At 37.6% G+C, this 20,672-nt stretch overlaps 1 protein-coding gene and 1 long non-coding RNA gene across 3 annotated transcripts in view; both read right to left on the reverse strand.

Annotated features, from left to right (window-relative positions):
* Positions 1-2,016: 2,016 nt before the first annotated feature.
* LOC148084459 (uncharacterized) overlaps positions 2,017-20,672 on the reverse strand; it is a 267,620-nt gene continuing 248,964 nt past the window's right edge. The window contains exons 2-3 of the long non-coding RNA XR_015710767.1: positions 8,363-9,987; positions 2,017-2,549 (exon numbers count right to left, since the gene is read on the reverse strand). This is a non-coding gene — a long non-coding RNA (uncharacterized LOC148084459). The remainder of the gene's footprint in view (positions 2,550-8,362; positions 9,988-20,672) is intronic.
* khdrbs1b (KH domain containing, RNA binding, signal transduction associated 1b) overlaps positions 9,377-20,672 on the reverse strand; it is a 12,059-nt gene continuing 763 nt past the window's right edge. Inside the window, exons 2-9 of one of the 2 annotated variants that reach the window (XM_087787532.1) lie at positions 19,370-19,491; positions 16,568-16,684; positions 16,238-16,384; positions 14,811-14,932; positions 13,894-14,104; positions 13,609-13,676; positions 13,341-13,399; positions 9,377-10,493 (exon numbers count right to left, since the gene is read on the reverse strand). In XM_087787532.1, coding sequence (XP_087643658.1) covers positions 10,387-10,493; positions 13,341-13,399; positions 13,609-13,676; positions 13,894-14,104; positions 14,811-14,932; positions 16,238-16,384; positions 16,568-16,684; positions 19,370-19,491 — 953 coding nt within the window. In that variant the 3' untranslated portion in view covers positions 9,377-10,386. The remainder of the gene's footprint in view (positions 10,494-13,340; positions 13,400-13,608; positions 13,677-13,893; positions 14,105-14,810; positions 14,933-16,237; positions 16,385-16,567; positions 16,685-19,369; positions 19,492-20,672) is intronic. The other variant, XM_087787533.1, reaches the window with a different exon arrangement.

A 20,672-nucleotide genomic window follows, 5' to 3' on the forward strand; every position in this document is an offset into this window, starting at 1 on the left:
GGAGAGCAGGTGCTCTGGATCCTGGTTCAGTCCGATGGTCTTGGGCGAGTGGCAGGATGTGATGTTCCGCAGCCGGTGTGAACCTGTCAGGTCCGGACGCGCTGATCCAGCTGTCCGTGCGTCAGTCCGGCACCTGAGCCACAGCTCTCCGCCGCTGTTTTTAGTTATCGATCCTCGCAAAGTCACATTTTTTCCTTCTTCTCCTCCTGACAGGTCATCGATTGACGCGACCAGGAACGCTTTTCCACGCCGTGGCTTATATTCCATCAGATTACAGGAGACAGAAATCATTATTCCAGTCATCGGAGCTCACACAGACTGAAATATGATCTGTTCCACTTTGGCTCGCCGGCACGTCCAGCTCCGATGATGGTTTTTATTTCCCAAAGTGTTTCTCCTCGGAAGCTGCTAGGGCTCTTCCAATAAACGGAATGGACCTTTACAATAAATGCCGAGGCGGATCCAAGCTTCAGTGTAAATGTGTGACCTACAGATGTGTCGCACAATCGCTAGTATCAATCCTCAAAACAGCAAATACTGAAAAGAAAATGATACCGTATTTTTGGGAATACATTGTGCACTTGAAATTCTGGGATTAAATCAAATTATAATCTGGTGCGCTTTATGTATTAATCCTGCTTGTGTTTACTAGTGATGATGAAGCTTCATGAAACAGCGTCATTATTTTCAGATTCCACTAGATGGCGGTCTCGGCACTATTTACCTTTGTTTTGAACAAGTGTTCTAATGAAACATCACATCATTTTTAAACTGATTGCGCCACCTACTGACCTCTGAACAACATGACACTGCCTCATGAAGCAAGCCTCTAGTATTACTTCGATAGGCAGCATAGAACACTACGATTCCGCGCTGTGCTTAATTTGCATTTTAATGCGATGCACTTTATCTAAGAAGATCAATAATCAAAAGAAAGCTGAAAATATTTTTTGTAGTAGTAGAAGTATTCGTGAAGCAGTGGACAAGAAAATAATTCAGTGATGTAAGTAGGCTGGGACAGGGCAGGAGGAAGAGGACAACCAATGAGGTCCAGGCTTGATGGGAACTCAAGGACAAACATCCAAAAAGTGAAGTAACACTTTCTAAACTAAGACATAGAGATAATAACTTTGGCGTGTTCCAAGTCAGGCCCGTGGGGGCGAGTCTTTGAAACACAAATTAAACGTGCCATGTGAAGTCTGTAACAATATACTGGAGAAAGTGTATCCTCGGTCAGTGGGTGAAGATTTTCTTAAATTTATGTTGAACTGGTAGAAACTAAAAATGTTTTTTCTTTGAAGTTCTTTTATTAGATAACTTTTGGTTTGATGTCACATTTGGCCCCCATTTGTTTTCACTTTATCAAAACCAACTTAAAAGTAATAGTTCAACCGAAATTCCAATTTCACTTGTTTTCTACTCACAAAAGGGTTTGGATTATTTTCAAGGTATTCTGTTACAAAAACATCCAAATACCTCGGTGGTTCTCTAACAGTCCGTCTTCTATTAAAGCCTTAAGAAATTGTTCTGGAAAAATTAAAGGATTCTCCATTTTAAGATGGTTTTCAGCAGAAGCTAAAAGGCAAACATGCTACATAGACAGTAGACTAGGAACGCTCACGATATTTCGCCAGTAGGCGAGTTGAAAATGAGTGAAATTTCAATTTCGGGTAAAATATCACTTTAACGGATAAAATGGCATTTTACTCTTATGTTTAAAATCTCCTTCATACCTTTATTTCTAGCAATAAACTTAAAACATTCTAGTCACCTCAAGAGTACTGAAAAAAATATCACAAATTTTTTACTGCCATTTTGAACTGGCTGGTTACAAATCATAAACCTTTGTTCAAGGCTTAAACTGAAGAAGATTTGAGCTTGTGAACCGTTTTAACATTCATTTTTCGGGTTCCCACTGAAAGCATCACAAGAGCTGAAAAGGTATTTCTTCACAGTGAAGTCAATGTAATGCTGTGAGATACATGATGTGCTCAGTAAAGGCAAGAGACAAATATATATATTAAAAACGGTTTATTTTAGAAAACATGAATAAGATGACATGGATTAATAAATGCAGTTTTTATTTTCATCCCTATTATACAATGACGCAAGTCGCATGATCAGGTCAACAAGTGGCGCTGTGTTGCTTTAGTAAACATCTAGTCGTATATTTAAGATGCATTTCATAGTAAAAAAAATATCCTTTATCACCCAAAGAAAACAACAACAACGCACCATCTTCACAGATTCTGTCTTCATATGAAAAAGTGCACTTTATTCAAGCAGGTGAAAAACAAAACAATTAATGGAGGAAGAGATGAAACCCTTCATTGGTCTGGTTGTTAAGGCGACTGGCGCGTCTGAGAGGACCAGCTGTGGTCTTCACCCTGTTCCAGTCAGAGCCGGATCCTCCCCCAACAGCAACATCAAGCTGCCTGTTGTGGGTCAGTTGGCACTGGGCCCTCCAGGAACAGAACTGGGCTTCAGCCGCCGCTGACAGCTGAGGGCTTCATCCGACCAACTTTATGCTGAGCTGAATCTGAGCATCGCTGCAGGGGGATACAGAAGGGGAAAAAAAGAAACGCTTTTTAAAAAAAGAGACGAGTCAGCAGTTTGAAAACAAAAGGGAGATTTAGAAGTCACAAGTTATGACTTACAATATTTTCTAGACTGCTAGAATATCTTGGCAGTCTGGGTTTCACTTTATTTTGGAATAAATTTGACGCGTTTTCCCCCAGAGGTGAATTCAAACCAAAATATTTCACATGAGAAAACCGTAAAGAACACATTGAGATATTCGGGGCACAAAAGCTGAAGCAACGTTGCGGTCTGACAAGTTCATTTAGAGACCGTTGGATTTTTAATACACAAACCTAATTTGCTGCCAACATCAATAGTGGAACATTTCTAAATGACTACAAAAGCAAAGTCGACCCATACAATCTAAAATATATGACAGAAATTGGCGTTAAACATTGAAATGAGTATTGAGTCAGCAACATCCATTATTGCACGTGTAAAACTGAGGCCTGAGGGACAAATCCAGCCTGATAAGATTATATTCGTGGACAACAAATACTTTATAATCATATTCAGCACAAACTAGCTCATCTACTAGCAAAACAAGATGGCGGATGATCACTGCAAGGGATTACAATTTACCGCTTGCATGCACTCACTTGCATGTGTCCAAATGCTGAGCTAAACCAACCGTGCATTTCAAAGGCTCAAAACCAGCGCCTTTGAACACCAACCATATGGCTCCGCCGACTACCTTCCTTTCCTCCTGCAGCACCGACTGCCTTTCTGTACCAGCTGTAGACAAGTTAACATTTCCAGAGTCGTGAATAATTCATTAAATCGTATTATTATTTGAATAAACTGATGAGGAAAACATAAAATGAGAGAACAGTCTTGAGCCACTAATGCGATTGTAATTACAGTCCATAAGCCTCTTAGGGATTAACAACTGGGAGTGATTGTTACATATTGTAACGCCCACATGCCACGTTTGTATGTATACAAGCGAAAGTACCCTGCGTTGCACAGGGATTTTTAGACAGAAACAAAGGCGCAGTAAATAGTTTAAATTAAAAAGCCATGCAATTTTGTTCAAAAATACTTTAACGTCCCCCTAACATGCTTGCATGAAGGGTGCTAGCGTCATTTTCCGAAAGATGACAGAAGTAAAGATGGTCTGATGAAGCTTCATGAAGCAGTGTCATTATTTTCAGAGTCCACTAGATGGCGGTCACTGCACTATTTTCCTTTGTTTTGAAAAACAGTTTAATGAAACATTACATAACTTTTTGAATGATGGCACCACCTACTGACCTCTAAATAATACGACACTGCTTCATGAAGCTTCATCAACCCATCATCAAAAAAATGACACCAAAAAAGATTACATTTGTCTATGTAGCACATATCGGCTTGACCTTTTTAATTGGCCTTTACTGGACGAAAGCGATCTGCGACCTGTTCCACCTTATAATGGATAATGGTTCGCTCCGTGGTTCAATGGAGTCCCAAAGCTTTAGAAGTTACTTCATAACTTTTTCCAGACTGATAGATCTTACTTTCCTTTTCATTTGTTGAATTTCTTTAGAGCTCAGCATGGAGGTCTTGCTTTTGAGGATCTTTTTGTCGACTTTACTTTCTCAGACAAATTAAAGTATACTTCAAAATATATGAAGAAACTTTAAGAGTGTATTTTCGGATTTTTATTCACTTTTCAATAAGCATTTTAGGCAAATGTGGCCATGTTTATGTACATTCATACTTTAATTATGCTGCCTTGTATTTTTGTATTTTATTTACATGACAATGTTTTCTCGGCCTGGTCTGCATAAACGTGTCCATTTCCTGCTCACTAGCTAGCTACAAGCTACTCTAGAATGGTCGCAAACAGCCAGGTTGTTAAAAAACATAACATATATCATATGATATTAAAATCCGTACTCGCCTTCCACAAATTTCCGAGACCTCCCTAAGTTTTTCCCTAGAAATCAACTCTAAATTAGTGAAACGAAATCTTCATACTGGACCTAAACCAGCCCATGGGTCCTGCTGAACCTGGGTTGTATTTTTCATGCACTTCATTAACCCTTTTGCTGGTTGTGCCTTTGGATATTCTGCAGTTTTTATTAGGATGTTGGTCCTTCAAAATAATAACTACACTTAAGCGCTCCATGGTGCAAAATTTAAAAAAAGACTTTAGATATACTGCATTACACTGAAAAAAATGTATTGACGATCTTTTTTTTCTTTTCGGGGAAGCCTTGTAACTGATGAGAAACTGAGGCAGTCTTGGGTGGAACTGTGGTTGACACTTGGAAAAGCTTTGCAGGTAATTTTACTAAAAGCCACCAAGTGTAACAGCGATAAAAGGCAAGACAGTGCGACTATTGGAATGATGCGAAATGCAAATCAGAAGATTTCTCAGAAGATAGCAGCATTAAATAAAGTCTTGGAAGCTTCACTCTCCCGGGGACTCAAGACGTCGTTGGCAGTGACCTGTATCTACCTTGATGCTGGAGATGGATGTATCCTGATGTTTGAAAACGGAATAAGCCGACTGACTGAGGTTTTTCTTTCCGTTTTCTTTCATGAGGCCCTTTCATCTCATAGGCACCGGGTTGTCGACTAATAGGTAAACGAATGGCTGTTTTCTAACTCGTCAGTCGAAGGCCGAAACACATTGAATTGACAGATCTTCATCTACCTCTCAGTGAACCCTCTGCTGGATGAAAGGGAAGATTTCTGATGCGGACCCTCCTTCTCGGTGACCCAGTCTTAGATCCACGCGGGAGGAATGGGTTTTAGTGTGTTGCCGTTCGTTCATGATAGCTGACTGCAGCTTGATTAAGTTATCTAATGGACTGAAAGAGATGACCTTTGACCCGTCGGCTAACAAAGAATCAATTGAATAATGTCTGACGGGGGAATATCTGGTAGAGCTTGTGCACGAGTGCAATGAAACTCTCCAGCATGAAAGCATCCTTTGTAACAAGAAATGGAAATGACATTTGAGTACAGTCATTTCAACCCTCTGCATTTCTAACATATTGCAGAATTAACCATAAACTTTACCTTGAAAATCCACAGTTAAGGATCAACTTCTTTTTTTTTTTTTAATTGAACGCATCATTAATTAATTTAGACCTTTTGTTGAAAAACAAGCAGGAGCTCCTCCCTTGAGGTGCAGACTTGGTTTTTGAAAAATGAGGAAAAACTATACTTTTGGTTTATATTTATGGTTTGAGTATTTAAAGCACAACTCTAAATAGCTCCTCAGGAACTTCAGTCTAATCCTTTTTATCTCCAACATCATTATTAGACATTGGTCAAACTCAAACCCAGGGGCCTCCTGAGATTTTGACCAACAAGACCTGAAGAAGCATATTCAGTTTAACGTCAACCAAAATGTATGTTGATGTCATCACTTGTCAACATGAGATGATTTATAGCAAGTCACAGGAATGAAAGTCAACTAGGAAGAAATAAAAAGCATGCACCGTTTTGAAAGAGTTAACATTTTTATATTATTGTTTTATTATTGATGCCTTTTACAGTAAAATAATTGCATTAATCCAAGGCTATTATATGAGCCACTCATTATTTTTCTACATTTCTTTGGCCCACAAATTAGACTAAAAATCATACTCTTACGTTGGTATCCTTGGATTACTCCCTCCCACCATATTTCAATAGGAAATGCCTAATTTGAAGGTCAAAAATTAAATAAAAATATCATGAAATAGCACCTTCCATGGACTCTGCTGCACACTCTATACTCTCACTGTATCCTCCCTCACTCTTTTCTCCATCCATCCACCCATTTGCACCAGGAGGCCATCAACACCGAGTTTAGTTCTGCTCCAGGTTTCTTCCTTCTAAAAGGAGGTTTTTCATTGTTGAGTCACTGTCCTTCACTCGTTTTTCTTTTCTCCAATATGGTCTTTCTTAAACCGTACAGTGTGGTCTAATGAAGCTTCATGAAGCAGTGTCATGTTGTATAGAGGTCAGTAGGTGGCGCCATCAGTTTAAAAATGATGATTTTTCATTAGAACAGTTTTCAAAAACAAAGGGAAATAGTGGAAATAAATCTATTGGACTTCATTAGATCATCACTAGTTAAGTGTCTTGAGATAACTTTGTTATAATAGGACACTTTAAATAAACTTTAATTTAAATATAATGCCATTACTAACCCCTGCGTTATATAAATATTCGCTGGGTCGAGGAGACCCGGTGGCCCGAAAACAAATGTGTTTGTGGTATTCCACAAATTGTAATGTCATGGGTCAAGGTTAACCATCGAGTCAGCTTCATGATGCAAATATCTTGATTTGTCCACTAAAGTTGTGTGACTCCAACTTTGCGTGCCCTCCAAGCACTCCTTAAATACGCCCGTGGCAGTGCTTCCCTTGACGATTCTATTTCGGGAAGTTGCAAACTCCCTTTTGTGACAGCAAGTCTTAAAGCAATGGTTTCCCATTAGCGACTTCCTCCTTCAAAACCGTGCACCAAAGTTCTTCGCCTGACAAAGAGAAAGCTACTCCTGAGACACACCAACTCACACCACAGGAGTCAGAAACAGCCACCATCATTAATATACTTTAGCAAGCCAACCTTGCAGCAGAAGAACACGACAAGGAACGACCAGAGCGGGGGAAACGGGATTGTTTAGAGTATTAACAAGAACCGGGCCCGCCTTCTGGTGACACATTCATCACAGAATGATGACTCGAGAGCATAATAATCCCTTCGAGGGACAGACTGTGCCTGGTGGTGGGATCGCTGCTGGAAATAACAACATGGATTGGACATAATTGGTGAAAACTAGCAGCATCTGCTTCAAGGGTACCGAGTGTCGATTCATTTTCGAAATGATCATTTCAAATGATAAGAACTGAAATGCTTCTGAATTTAACAGGGGGGGGGTTTCACTGAGGAGCTTTCATTTACGGACAAACTACTTAAACTACTTTCTTCCCATCAATTTCATATATCGAAACCATAACTGTCAAATCTGGTCAACCAAGTAACTTGTGTGGCCAGCCATTTTAAGCTTTTATTTCTAGCTAGATAACTTCCTATACCCATTTACTTCTTAAATTGACCGTGTTTATGTTATAGCTGTGCTTCCTTTAATATGGTCCCAAAACAATACCCGCTTCTGCCTAGTTTCCGCGTGATTGCTTACCATTTGCCGAGTGAAGCAGAACAACAGGTCAAACATGCTGCATCAAAACTGCAGTGTGAACACAGCCTTTAGCTGTTCATACATTTTATGCTGATCTCTGCATTGTCAAAGAGCTGAAGGGGAATATTGGGGCAAAATTAAAAGTCCCAACAAAGACAATATTGGAAATCATTTTTCAAATATTAACTTTTTCTTCTTTGCAAATTGTTGTGCTATAATTTCTCAGAGGCTTTATAAACAGCTAACCTATATAGTTTACAAGACTTATTCATAGGAAATGTTTCCCTTTTCCTTTGTGCGTCTTCTCTTCTTCCCCTTCAACTAGGCACAAGTTTGTTTAAATTTTAGATAAACAGGCTCTGATGGTAGAAAACTGACCGGATTATTGATGCTTGAAAATACATTTAGGTCTCACTAGTATAGACAAGTCAGCGTTACAATGTAGATCTTGGCCCTAAAGATGACGGTTAAAGTGTAAACACAATGTAATCCAGCAAATTAAACAACCACGTGTGATCATTTCAACACCGGACCCTTTTCAGGAAGTCAGATAATAGATGTGCATCACGAACACAAAACTTTTTTTTTTCCTCCATGAGAAGCAGAACTCGTGTCTAAAGTCATCGAGGGGAAAATGAAGAGTGGCGAACTAACCTGGGAGACGTTAAGGCCCACACCCGCCATCAGTTCCTGGGAACGCAGTGACCAACAGCTATACCTGGAGGAAGGACAAAAACAAAATCAATACCGCGTCTGAAATTCTGAGAGAAACCGAGTCAGAATTCATGCAATGTCTACAGGAAAAAGATATGCTCATGCAACTCAAGCTGTCCTTTTTTGGATTTCTTCTACAGGCAAAACCTTTTTTTTAATAAAAAGATTACAGTTCACAAATATTGCAAAATAAGAAATGTAACAGCAGCTCAAACGGTTACAAAAGATATTGAAGGTGATTTATTCATTTTTAGCAAGAGTTGCATTAACACTATTATATTTTAACTACACACAGAAAAGTTATTTTTGGAACATAATTCAACTAATTACGCTTCGTCTTACTTTTGACTCAGTTTTCCTTGCCATGACAGTAATAATGGTTTTACGTAAATATTTTTACGGTATTACCAGCAAGTTTAAGTCAAATAAACACAAATTAAACATTTATGATTAGTTTACCTTTACAGTGGAGCTCTCTAGGTTATAACCATCCTCTCCATTGCTCTGCCATTACTGTGTATTAAATCGCCATTGCGCCAGCGTCAATCATGACAATGAACCTAGACCTGAATGGTGGTTTGAAGTTCGGTTAATTTGCAGCAGTTCTACTAACGATTACGACCACAGGTAAGAGGATTGAAAAAGTCTTATACATACCCAGGCATTCAATGCATTAGAACTCTATACACACTAGGAAGCTATCCAGGTTATTTTAGAGGTCTTACCTCTGGGTCCTTTTTAAAAAGTATAGAAAGAGAGAGAAAGAATAAGTTGTGCTCCTTTGATAATCAACCAAGACATCATTTGGTACGGTTAAAGTCGTCAATACATTCATTTAGATTTAAAAAGGCGGTTTTGGATACGAAACAAAAAGGAAAAAAAACACTGACATTTAACCCGTGTCTACAAAAAGGCCATTTCATATTTAACAAGAAAGAAATAAAGCAAGTTAGGTTTCATATAAAACAAACTAAGCTTTAATGACAAACTGCAGTAAAACATCTTTTAGACAGATTTAGTACCTATTTAGGCAAGCTTACACATGTAGCATTTTAATGGAGAGGGTACAGATAATAGTGGCAGAATAAGTACAGTTATATTTTAAAATATATACAAGAGTTGGGATTGAGCTGCAGGATCCCTTCTCTACAGAAAGAGAAGACCCATGTGGAGATTTTTGTCCCAATCCTTCTTTACATACTTTTTTTGCATGCACTTAAATCAGAAAATGTGAAAACTTTTAGCAGGTTAATGCCACAATGAGGCCAAAGAAAATTATTTCCCAATGCAAATCCAATTGAGGATATGAGGACAGTCCATCTCAACAGTGTCTATTGGGGCTATATTTCAAAACTCGCTAAAGGTTTTAGAACTATTTAAACCAGTCAAGTAGGAATTGCACTTTATTCCATGGATTCTTTAAGCTTCACTTTTTAGATTTTTGATTCTATTTCAAGTTTAAAGTTGCTTTTACACGGCTTTATTATCAGAATTTTGAAATGTAGCCTAAATGGGAGTCTGCAACTAACCCTCGACATAGTCTTTGTGTTCAATTTAAAGGAATTCTATTGACAATAGTTTAATAGACAACTACAAGAAGTAAGTCTCCAAACAGTAGAAAAAACAAAAAAAATTAACAATGCAAAAAAAGCCAGAGGGTCATAAAGAGGGTCAGAAAAATACAGCAAAATAAACAAAAACTGAAACAAGGATACCAGTTTTTTCCCCCTTTACCCATTTACAAGCCTGCAGTTGGTTGAATGGTTGGGTGAATGACGAATGGATGAGGGGGTCGGAGGTCAAATTCAAAAAACAGTTCTGGTTTTAAGTGTCCAATTCCAATATGGGAAAGAAAACACAGACAAAACAGACAATTACTTTTGTCGGGCTGCTTAAAGCGACAGCTGCCATGTCTGGACAGGCGGGAAGAGTCAGGGTGACACTTTAGTGGTGGTGTGTGGGCTTTAGTACTGTCGGTACGGATGTTCCCTGTAAGTTGTCTTGGCTCCTCTTGATACGGGAGCAGCTTTTCCTGGAGTGGTTCGCTGGGTCCCATTCCAATCATCTTGACCTGAAAAGAAAAAAAAAAAAATACAGTATATACATTCAAATAAACAACTACATCTTATATGACCTTCATGCTTCAAAATATAAAAATGAAGGAAGATAAAGTAAGAAGGACAGAAGAGGATCTGGTGCCATATTTAGATTTATAATTAACAATTTTTGCATATTTTTTTCATCAAGACGTTTTATTTTGAAATAAAGACAGGGTTCTTTCAGAAAATACATTAGCTTGTGACCCTTCATACATTAAGATCATAGTCTCAGTCAAGTTTACCTAAAAAAAAAAATACTATTAGAAAGAGAGAAACCAGCTCAGAGCTCCAGCTGATTCAGCGATAAAGTGAGATTTATTTTTAATGCCCTTTACATTCGTTTCGCGGGACATGCCATTTCATTTTTGCTCTTTTTTATCCGAAGGTTAGTCCGTAAAAATAATGTTGACATTAAATCAGTCTATGGTGCAAAAAAAAAAGAATTTGTTCTCAAAGGTGAAATCGAGTTGGTGAACTAAGGCTGTGCAATAACGGCAGGGCTGCCAAGTTTCAGCGAATGACAAGAGTGAAATTAACTATTAATATGAACTATTCATTTCTCAGTAAGTCTATATGATATCTTTAGGTCGAGTATACATTTTCTAGAATAGATCTATGTCAGTCATTGACTTACACTTGGGATAGTTATTGATTTGTAGCATCATCTTTGACAATGACATCCATCATTTAAATATTAAAAACCTATTAAAAGCCTGCGTTTTTCAATTATTTAAAACCCATTTATTAATTTGTTTTTATCATTAAGTAGTTCACTCTTTTTTACCATATCTATTGATCGTTTAAAACGATTAACAGACATGCATTTAAAACATTTCAAAGAACCACCGTGATAATGAAGGCAGACAATTGATTCGAGTCATTTGAAACCCAGTTTATTTCCTTCTTCTGAACGGCGTTTACCGCACAGTTTAGCGATAACTTATTAAATCAAAGTGCGGCTCATTAGTGGAGAAACCCTAAAAAATGTTATCATAAAAACAGCAGGATGTTGTTGTTTAGTTATGATGACTCGCCACTCCGTTTCCATCTGCGTGAGTAGAGATGCTGAACTGTCAGATAGACCCGCCTCATCTTGCGTCTGATTGGCTCATATTGATTGGTGGCTTCAGTGATTGGTTGTTTCTCTATATATAGCAGTCAATGAGTAAATTAAGTGTGAGAAAAGTCAAGTGTGGCGTGAGAATGGGTCAAATTGCGTGACTGTCACACTCAAAGCATGAGACTTGGCAGCTCTGTAACAGGTATAACAGCTGCCATCTCTGTATTCTGGATTCAAACTACAGTCACTACTTTATTTGATGGCTATAATATATATATATATATATATATATATATATATAAAAACCAGACATTTATGCCACAAAAGAAGAAATGCCATGAATACTATCTTCTTGTAAAATCTCAACCTACATGATACATTTACAAAGAGTCAGCTAAACGTCTTGCATCGATTGGTTTATTCAGTCAGACTTCTCTATCCATCTCTGGTATTATGTGCAAAGCTGCGACCGCTTTTCTTTTGAGGCAGACATACGCACGGAGGCGGAACGACTGCACAATTCTTTACAAGTGTTGTGTGTACAAGTGTTGTGTAAATCTTGCTGTATGCTCTTCCCATTTTGAATAAAACCTTCTGCCCTAAATACACGTTTCAGCACTTTCTGATCCGATGATGCAGTGAAGATTAAATATTAATCAAACCAACCAACCATTAGGTTCCACTTCCAGTCCATGATGCATTAATTTCTCTTGTTCGGATTAAAATGATTTTTTAAAAGGAGTTTTACTTTGGAAAATGACCAGACTTTCCCCAACAGAACAAGAAAGGACAAGCAAATAAACATACTAACTGACATAAATGAGTAAAAAACAAACAGTAGATCGGACCATCTCTTTAAAGAGCAATGAGCCATATTTATGGTGCATTTAAATCAAATTCTACATTGCCTGTAGCACACAAATAGTTGTCCATCAAGTGGTCATGTTGTTTTATGAGCACAGTTTGGTCTCTTGCAGCAAAAAAAAGTAGGTCAATCTGCAGGTGACTGGTCTTGATGTAAGTGGAGAGTCTTGAAGTATTGGAGCTGTTCAATTCAATTCACTTTTATTTAAAGCGTCTTATCATAACAAAGTTATCTCAAGACACTTTACAGTTTAAGTTAGACCAAAGAGGCTTACTCTATACTATACTATAGGAGAACAGATCCCAGCCACTCAATAATGAGTAAAGCACATTGTGATGTTGGCAAGGAAAAAACACCTTTTAGAAGGCAGAAACCACGAGTAGAACAAGACTCATTGTTGACGGCCTCCTGCTGTTCATTCTATGTGCAAGTATGATAAGAAAAAAAAATTGGAGGCAAGTCAATGGGTCATTCAGATATTTAAATGACGATGACTTGATGATGGAAAAATAAACCAATGACCTTGTTACCATGGATCATTTTGTATCTTTGAAATGGATACAAAACTTGTTGGGATTGAGATTCTGTCTGGTCACATTATTTTCCATGCATATTTTCTTTCGCACAGAAAACCTTTTAATTAGCTATTGTAATGAAAAAAGAGGAGAAAAAAAAACCTCACTGGATCCATCTTTAGATATTTTAAGTTCTACCTGATGTGTCTTTTTTAAATTCTAAAACTGAACTTGACCCAAGCCCATTTTCTTGAATCGCAAGTTAAACCATTACTTTAATTTATGATAAATGGTAGCAAAGTGGGTGTGGTCATGATGTCGCTGTAATTGAACTGATGCATGCTTAGAATGGATGTTGGTTTAAATGGTTTAAACTCACCATACGATTCATATGACTCTGTGTTGTCTCCGTGTCCGTATTCGTAGTATTCTTGCTCTCTAGGAGTCAATTATAAGTAACAAACATGCTTTAAATCTTTGAAAAAACAAATCGAGTTCTGGATACAAAACAAAACTGTGTCAAGTTTGTAGAAAAAATAATGAAAAAAAATGTTGTCAAAAGCAATTCACATTAGAGACAACTGGCTACAGTTGGGATGCGAGCAGAGCAGGCTGGGAGCAAAAATGAAGGCGGCTGATTCACTCACCCCTGCGGCTGATTGTAGTAGCTGTTGTAAGAATCGTAGCTGGTCTCATTGTAGCTCTCATCGCAGCCCTGGAGATGGGAGGAGAGATTCTAAGTGACATGTCAAGAACGGGTTTCTTCTCGAGTCACGGATGTCAAGATGTCCCCACAACACCAGACTCTTATTAAAGCAGACACCAGCCTTTATTAAAATATTGTAAATGACTTGTTCAACAAGAATAAGAAGCACAATGTAGCTTATATACTGGTTCTTTAACTTGTGTAAATCTAATGTAAATTGACTTACATATTCATCGTAGCCATCATTGGCGTTGTGCTGATGAGGTGGACCCATTCTCTGAGGCGGGCCAGCATTCGGTGGTCTTGCTCGGGCCGCAGCTCCTCCCCTGGTAGGAGGTGTGGGTGGTCCTCCACGACCCGCCAAAGCACCCCGTACCGGACCGCCTCGAGTCACGCCTCCTCTTGGAGCAGCACCGCGGGGCGGCATGCCTCTTCCCCTGAAATCAGAAGCAAGTTCAAGTCACAGATTTACTTTGGAATACGTTTCCAGAGTCGATCATTTTTTGTTAAAACTAGATTCGTTTTTATTAAACACAGGTCGCCCTGATATAAATTTTACACTGTGTTTTTATGTCATAGGGTGCGAAAATACGATCAAATGTGATGTTTTGAATGGACGATACCTACTCTCTGACTTTAAAAAGTGACTTCAAGAAATTTTCAGCCAACAAATGTTTTAATTCTTGATATCGTTGTCACCAGCAAAATGTACACCTGTACATGTGGACTTTTCTTAGGTTTTCTTGTGATCCGCTGTGTCTCAAATTAGTCAAATCCCTGAAAACGTATTCTTATTTTGTTGCTTGTATTGTTTGATCAATTCTCCTATAATCGCACCACATGAAAAATAGATGGTAAAGGAACATTGGGTCAACAATGATATATTCTAGTTTGGCTTTAAAACTAAAAACGTTTCTATTCCATATTTGTTGCATCGTTATCAACTCCTCTCAAATGCATATTTTGCCGTGCTACTGCCGAGAAAAATCACTACTTAAACATCTTGAGGCTCAAGTCTCATTACAAAATAAAATAAAAAAACTCAATGTAAAAATGATGAAAACCCTCTCAACTTTCAATCAATGAATTCAACCCAGTGGTTTCAATAAAACCATGCGTTTGTAAATGTATTCAACGGTGTACCTGTGTAACCCTGGAGGGGGTCCTCCTCTGCCTCTAAAACCCCCTCGAACTCCCGGATCCTGGCCTCCATTTAGGTAGCCCATCTCCATGAACTGCTCCTGGCAGATGTCGTCCATCATATCCTACACGTGGGGAAGCAGAAAAGTTAATGAGAAAAAACAGATAAGTGTGAAATCCAATTAAAGAGCTGCCGAAAGTACAGTGCTACTTTGGGACCCGTCCCTCTCGTTTTCCTTCTTAGCCAGACGAGGAAACAAACGGCTCTCAGATTTGATAAAGAAAGGTATTTTGGTATGAAGACAATTGAACGCGTCTCCTAGTTTCATTTACAATGATTCAGCTTAACGACTTGCCTCCACTGGCTTATTTGGTCAGACTTCTCTATAAACGCTCAAACACAAGAACGGATTTTTTTTCTAAATTTCAAAAGGTGCGTTTATGGATAAATATTGAAGACAATTTGAGAAATAATACACAAATCACTCAACTAACACCTTTATGAAAGTAATAAACTTCTTTCATTGCATTATCCGTCATTGAGTGATATGGTCTTTGAACACAAGGATTATATCTATTAAGTGTCAATACTAGTGTTGATGAAGTGCATTCACACATTTTTTGACAAAAAGAATAGCTAATAGAACTGCGGTGTGGCTGTGAAACAATACTGATGCGTCACCCCCTCCTCCATTTCCTCAAATGTTTCCAGATGATTCCAAAACGATGACTTTAATAAAAAAAACATGTTATATGATAATGATAATTGATGCGTTTATTCTTCACACATTGGGGAAATGTGACGTATATTTCGAAACAATTCAGTCAACATAGTTAAGTTTGTTTTTATCATATTTATTATATTATTTGTTTTTTAACAAAAATACAATCACATCGTTTTGCTGCATCAATATCGCTTTCATATTCGCTTTCCATAGCAGGTTCCAATCATTGAATAATGTTTTATTTCACACCATGTCATGTCTAACACATTGACTAAAACTTTTTTAAAATCACAGTCAAATTGTAAACAGTGTTTAAAAGTCTACCAGACAGTGAAAGGATTGACCCTGGTCATTTGCCCAAGAGCACAATTTCCTTGTGTCTCAGCCATTTTAAATCAAAATATTCTAAGACGCGTCACTTGAGATGTGAAAGCATATTTCAGTTTTCCATAGCAACCGTAAGATCCCCTAGCAACAAATGGGTAATAATGTAGATCAGATGGTAAAACTAAATTCATGACCAACACACGAGATTATTCAGTGAATTACTAATAAAGTCCGCATTTAATTTCCTCTCAGTCCTGACAGATCTTGCCGGACTTAATTAACAACATTTTAACAAGCTATTAAACACATTTCAATTTCCTGACAACGACACGCTTTGGGCCCAGCTGAGGAATGAAAAACAAAGAACTAAAAACTTACAGGAAAGAGGAACTTCTTGACCTCCTCCATAGCATGAGCCATACGCATGTAGGCGTCTGGTACGGGGGCGAACACCTCGATGAAGACGTGCAGTTCCATGGACAGATGAGCGTACTTGGGCTCTCCTCCATGTCTCAGACCCTCCTCCTGAAGAAAGGGTGGATTGATGTCAATGATGAAATCAGAAAAACATTAAAGTGTGATAACATTGTACTCTAAATGAGTCTCTGAGGAGCATGTAGGGTTAGTGGAGCTTCACGATATCAATCATGATGGAAACTCACTTGTTCTAGAGACTTGCATATCAGTTGCAACATCTTTTTTTTTTACCTTGGCTTTGTCCCTCATAGATCCTTTGCCAAGAACCGAGATCTTTGCTCCAGTCTCTTCCTGAAGACGTTTAATCGTGTTGCCTTGAGGTCCCAGAATCTTGCCAACAAAATTGAACTGTGGATTGAAGCAGATGAAGCGTTTTCATTCACGATTGAAAAATAATGTTTTGAAATCATGTCATTTATGATCATAGAGTTTGAATACATAATGGATTACCTGACCTGTGATCTCATCAGTAAACAAAACTGAGTTGTTATTATTTTATTTTTTTTTACAAATAATTAAATATAGATGTATTTTAGATTTAAATTTTGCTATAAAAATCAAAGAAATTAACTGGTCTATGTTTGAATAATGATGCCATTTTTTTTTTAAATGTGTGTATATATATATATATATATATATATATATAAAAAATGATCTGCATTTTATATTTTGTCACATTTCAATATTGGTCATGGCTCAGTCAACATAACAATTAAAATAATAACAAACAAGACAATTGAGTAGATGTCAATAACTGTCTTGTTTAGTCTCACCATGTTACGAAGCGCATTTTAAAATAGAAATGTACATTAAAAAAAACACAGCAAGGTCCCTTTTCTTATTAAAAGAAAGGTTTACGATAATTTCTTCAATTACCATTTATTTTCTTGGAATTTTAAAAGAACATTTTGAAGCAAAACATTTTCCACCCCTGATTAGTTTTAAGGCAGAAGTGCAAAGAAACTCATCTTATTACATGTAATAAACAAGCAAGAACCAGAGTAAAATAATTGCAGTAGTAGCAGGACTCTCCCGCGGACCTATCGCAACAAAGGAGATGTGGTCCGTGCATGGCGTATAGTTGAACTAAAACAACTAACATTATACAATTTATGCAGAAAATTAAAAGAAACATTCCAAATTGCCGTTATGAAATGAAATCAACAGAAAATGGTCATTATATGCTACTTTTGAAACTGAATTTTAAACACTGATCTTAAGACATGCAGTCTATCCATCCATCTTTCCATTATAGGTCGATCCAAGTAGTTAGAAGGAAATGAGTTGTTACACAAAGTACATCAACCTAACTTAACTCGACTGTTCAATGAGGCAGCAGCAAATTAAGAGACACATATTTGTCAGTACCTATTGTGCCAGTCTTTGAGGGGATATTACTACTGTGGCGTATGAGGAGAGCTATTTATACTGAAGAGCAAATATAGCAGCTGCACTAGTTTGCATCAAATGTAAAGCACTGAAATACGTTTGAAGATATGGGCATGAACCAAAGCTCAAAATTGGATTTCACTGACTTAACTGGCAAGTCTTATTCCTCTCTTTCTCGCTGCATATTAAGTAGACACTCATTCCCCATTTAATGTCTCTCGCTCGGTGTTGAGGCTGCAGACGAGACTTGCTGAACAGGAAGCAGCTCCCGAGAAGTGACCGACTAAAACAACTTCTCAAGTTCAGAATTTCCGTCACGTTTATTTTGAATTTTAGGAGGTTATGAAATTATAAAAATGAGAATTAGTTTGTGACAATGTTTAAAGAGGCATTATTGTATATTTTGAAATCATCATTCAATTTTTAATCAATAATAGTTTTAATATCCTAAATATGACTTATTTTGGTAGAAAAGCGTAGGAAATTCAATGATCAAAATAAGTTTTTTTCTCTGACAGAAACATTTGCTCCATTATTAAGCAGTGCAAAAGCATCAAGTATGTTTTTTTCTATTCCAGTAAAAGTAGGTTAAAAGGGCTTTAAACCAAACTAACGTTGACTCTCTAACATTAAATAAAAGACTTCAAAGTAGAAAAGCAACTAGACTGAAGTAAATAATATCGTTCCATCTCTTAAGGCGTCATCATTCCATAAATCTTCTCTGACACTTTGCTTGCATCTTCAAACAAGTTACATCAGAGTTTCATTGATGTATTGCTCAACGGTGACTATGATGCAGCGCTGCGTTTGTTTGCTTGTTTGGTCCCTTCAGAGATGATGCAGCTTTATTTAACGAGTCAAAAGTTGTCCTGATAACAGCCGGAATCAAGACAGATACTGGACCTTGGTGATGCATTTGTAGTTTATTCTCCATTTTTGTAGCTCACTCGTTTTCCTAAATGCACTTTTTTTTTGAACGAGAAATATACATTTGCATTTGGGTTACGATGTACGACTAACAAGAAGCGCTCACGTCATCTTTAAACGATCAGATTGTATTAGTGGTTCAGTCTAGACTTCAAACATCTGCTCCATTTAGATTATGACACTAATAAACCAGATATCAAGGGAATCCATTTTTAACTTAATTTTGACAGAATCCATTTATTGCAAGACAATACGTGTGAAGGATTGTGGCTGCATGTCTGCGGAGCTTCAAGTATTTTGTCAAATAGGTCTGGTTAATTTAATTTGGAGAAATTAACTAAAGCAAATTTACTCACAGGATTTTCGCTTATCTTTCTATATTAAAACATGAGCAGGAAATTACGATCAGCTTTCAAGGTAGACGGAGGCTTTGAGACAATTTACAAAGTCAAATCACTACCAGTGAATAAATGATAAATAAACATGCAGGTTACACATACTTTAAACCGAAAAGTAGAGGAATATGCACACATTTTTGAGCCCTCGGAGCGACGGATCGAGTTCAACTACAAATCAATAGAAAGCTTATCATAATATTAAGAAATGCTTTCAGAGGAGTTTTCTTAGATGCCTCCTAATTTTACTTCTGTATTCTCAGGGGAGCCTGTGGCAGCGAGTCAAAGAGAAGACCAAAATAAACCTGCAACGACGACTCACCTTCGGATACTGCTTAACAGGGATGAGCACACGTTCCTTCAGTTTGATGTTCTTTGTTGTAAACAGATCCAGATACGTTTCAGCCCCCTTGTTAGAGTCGCCCTTTTGGATTCTGTCGATTTCTGGGAGGAGGAGGAACACTGATAAGTAACATCACCACACAGAAGAGAGATCTCATGCATGTTAGATTTAAAACATACTAAATAACAAGCATGTTTTACTTGGATGGACAAATAAAGCAGCTTTTCAATGTCCTAAAATGCTAGATTTGGTCATTCATGACCCATTATTTTTAGAGAATCATGTAGTTTTAGGATCTTATAAAACACTCAGTTGTAACCCTTTTACGTGCAGTCAAAACAAAGTCAAGTACAGGCTTGCAAACGGGTAAATGGGGTTTATTTTTTTTGGTTAGGATTCTCCAAAGATGTTTTGAGGCTAGAGCAGATCAGAGTTTAAACAAGACGATCCCTTTTGCCCAGGTCAACTGTAGAACACAGGTCAGCGGGTGTCCGTCCTTTGCCAAGATTTCAATATGACAAGTTTGCAAAGCAGTTACAGATAAAAAAAATAAACTAAATGTATACGATTTTTCATGGCGTTATGTCAAGTCAGCTTCTTTCTTCAACTTCTTCATATACTATAGACAACAGGGTTATAAATAGTGGAACAAATTACAAATATTTGCTTAACATTGTGGTTATAATGAAAAAAAAAAAAATAGATATACATCTACAGTGGTTTGTATTTATTACAGTTACTCAAATCAGACCGCACTGCTCCTTCCCAGCCATGACATGTCTCAAGCGGACCATGTGCAAACATGTCAGCTGGAGTTCAGTCACAGTGCTGCAGACTTGTGGAAGCCACAGCGGAGGTTAAAATCTAAGAACCCGGAACACCCATGCGAGTCATCCCAGGTCACCGTCACCACAGTTTCATTCGCGTATCCAGCAAATTCACTTTGTCGTTGACACTTAAAACATGGAGTACCATCACTCTTAAGGTACCTTAAAATAACTGTTATTGACCCACTTAAGTCATTTTTTGGAAGCCAATAGCTGGATATATAAACATTTGTATTGGGTGTCAATACATGTTAAACTATTTCAAATCAGCCATGGAAACCAAACTAATGTCGTGCAGATTTTCATGTAGAATGAAACTTAAACCACTTTTTAACAGTTGCCATTCCATTTACACCCATCAAGTATTTACTTTGTGTTCAAAATTGCATTTGACTGACTTTATGTCATTACTTAGTTAAAGGTTTCGTTCTTACAGTTGACAGAACTCTAGCCCA

Source organism: Callionymus lyra, chromosome 3, assembly GCF_982586985.1.
Source record: "Callionymus lyra chromosome 3, fCalLyr1.hap1.1, whole genome shotgun sequence".
Lineage (NCBI taxonomy): Eukaryota > Metazoa > Chordata > Actinopteri > Syngnathiformes > Callionymidae > Callionymus > Callionymus lyra.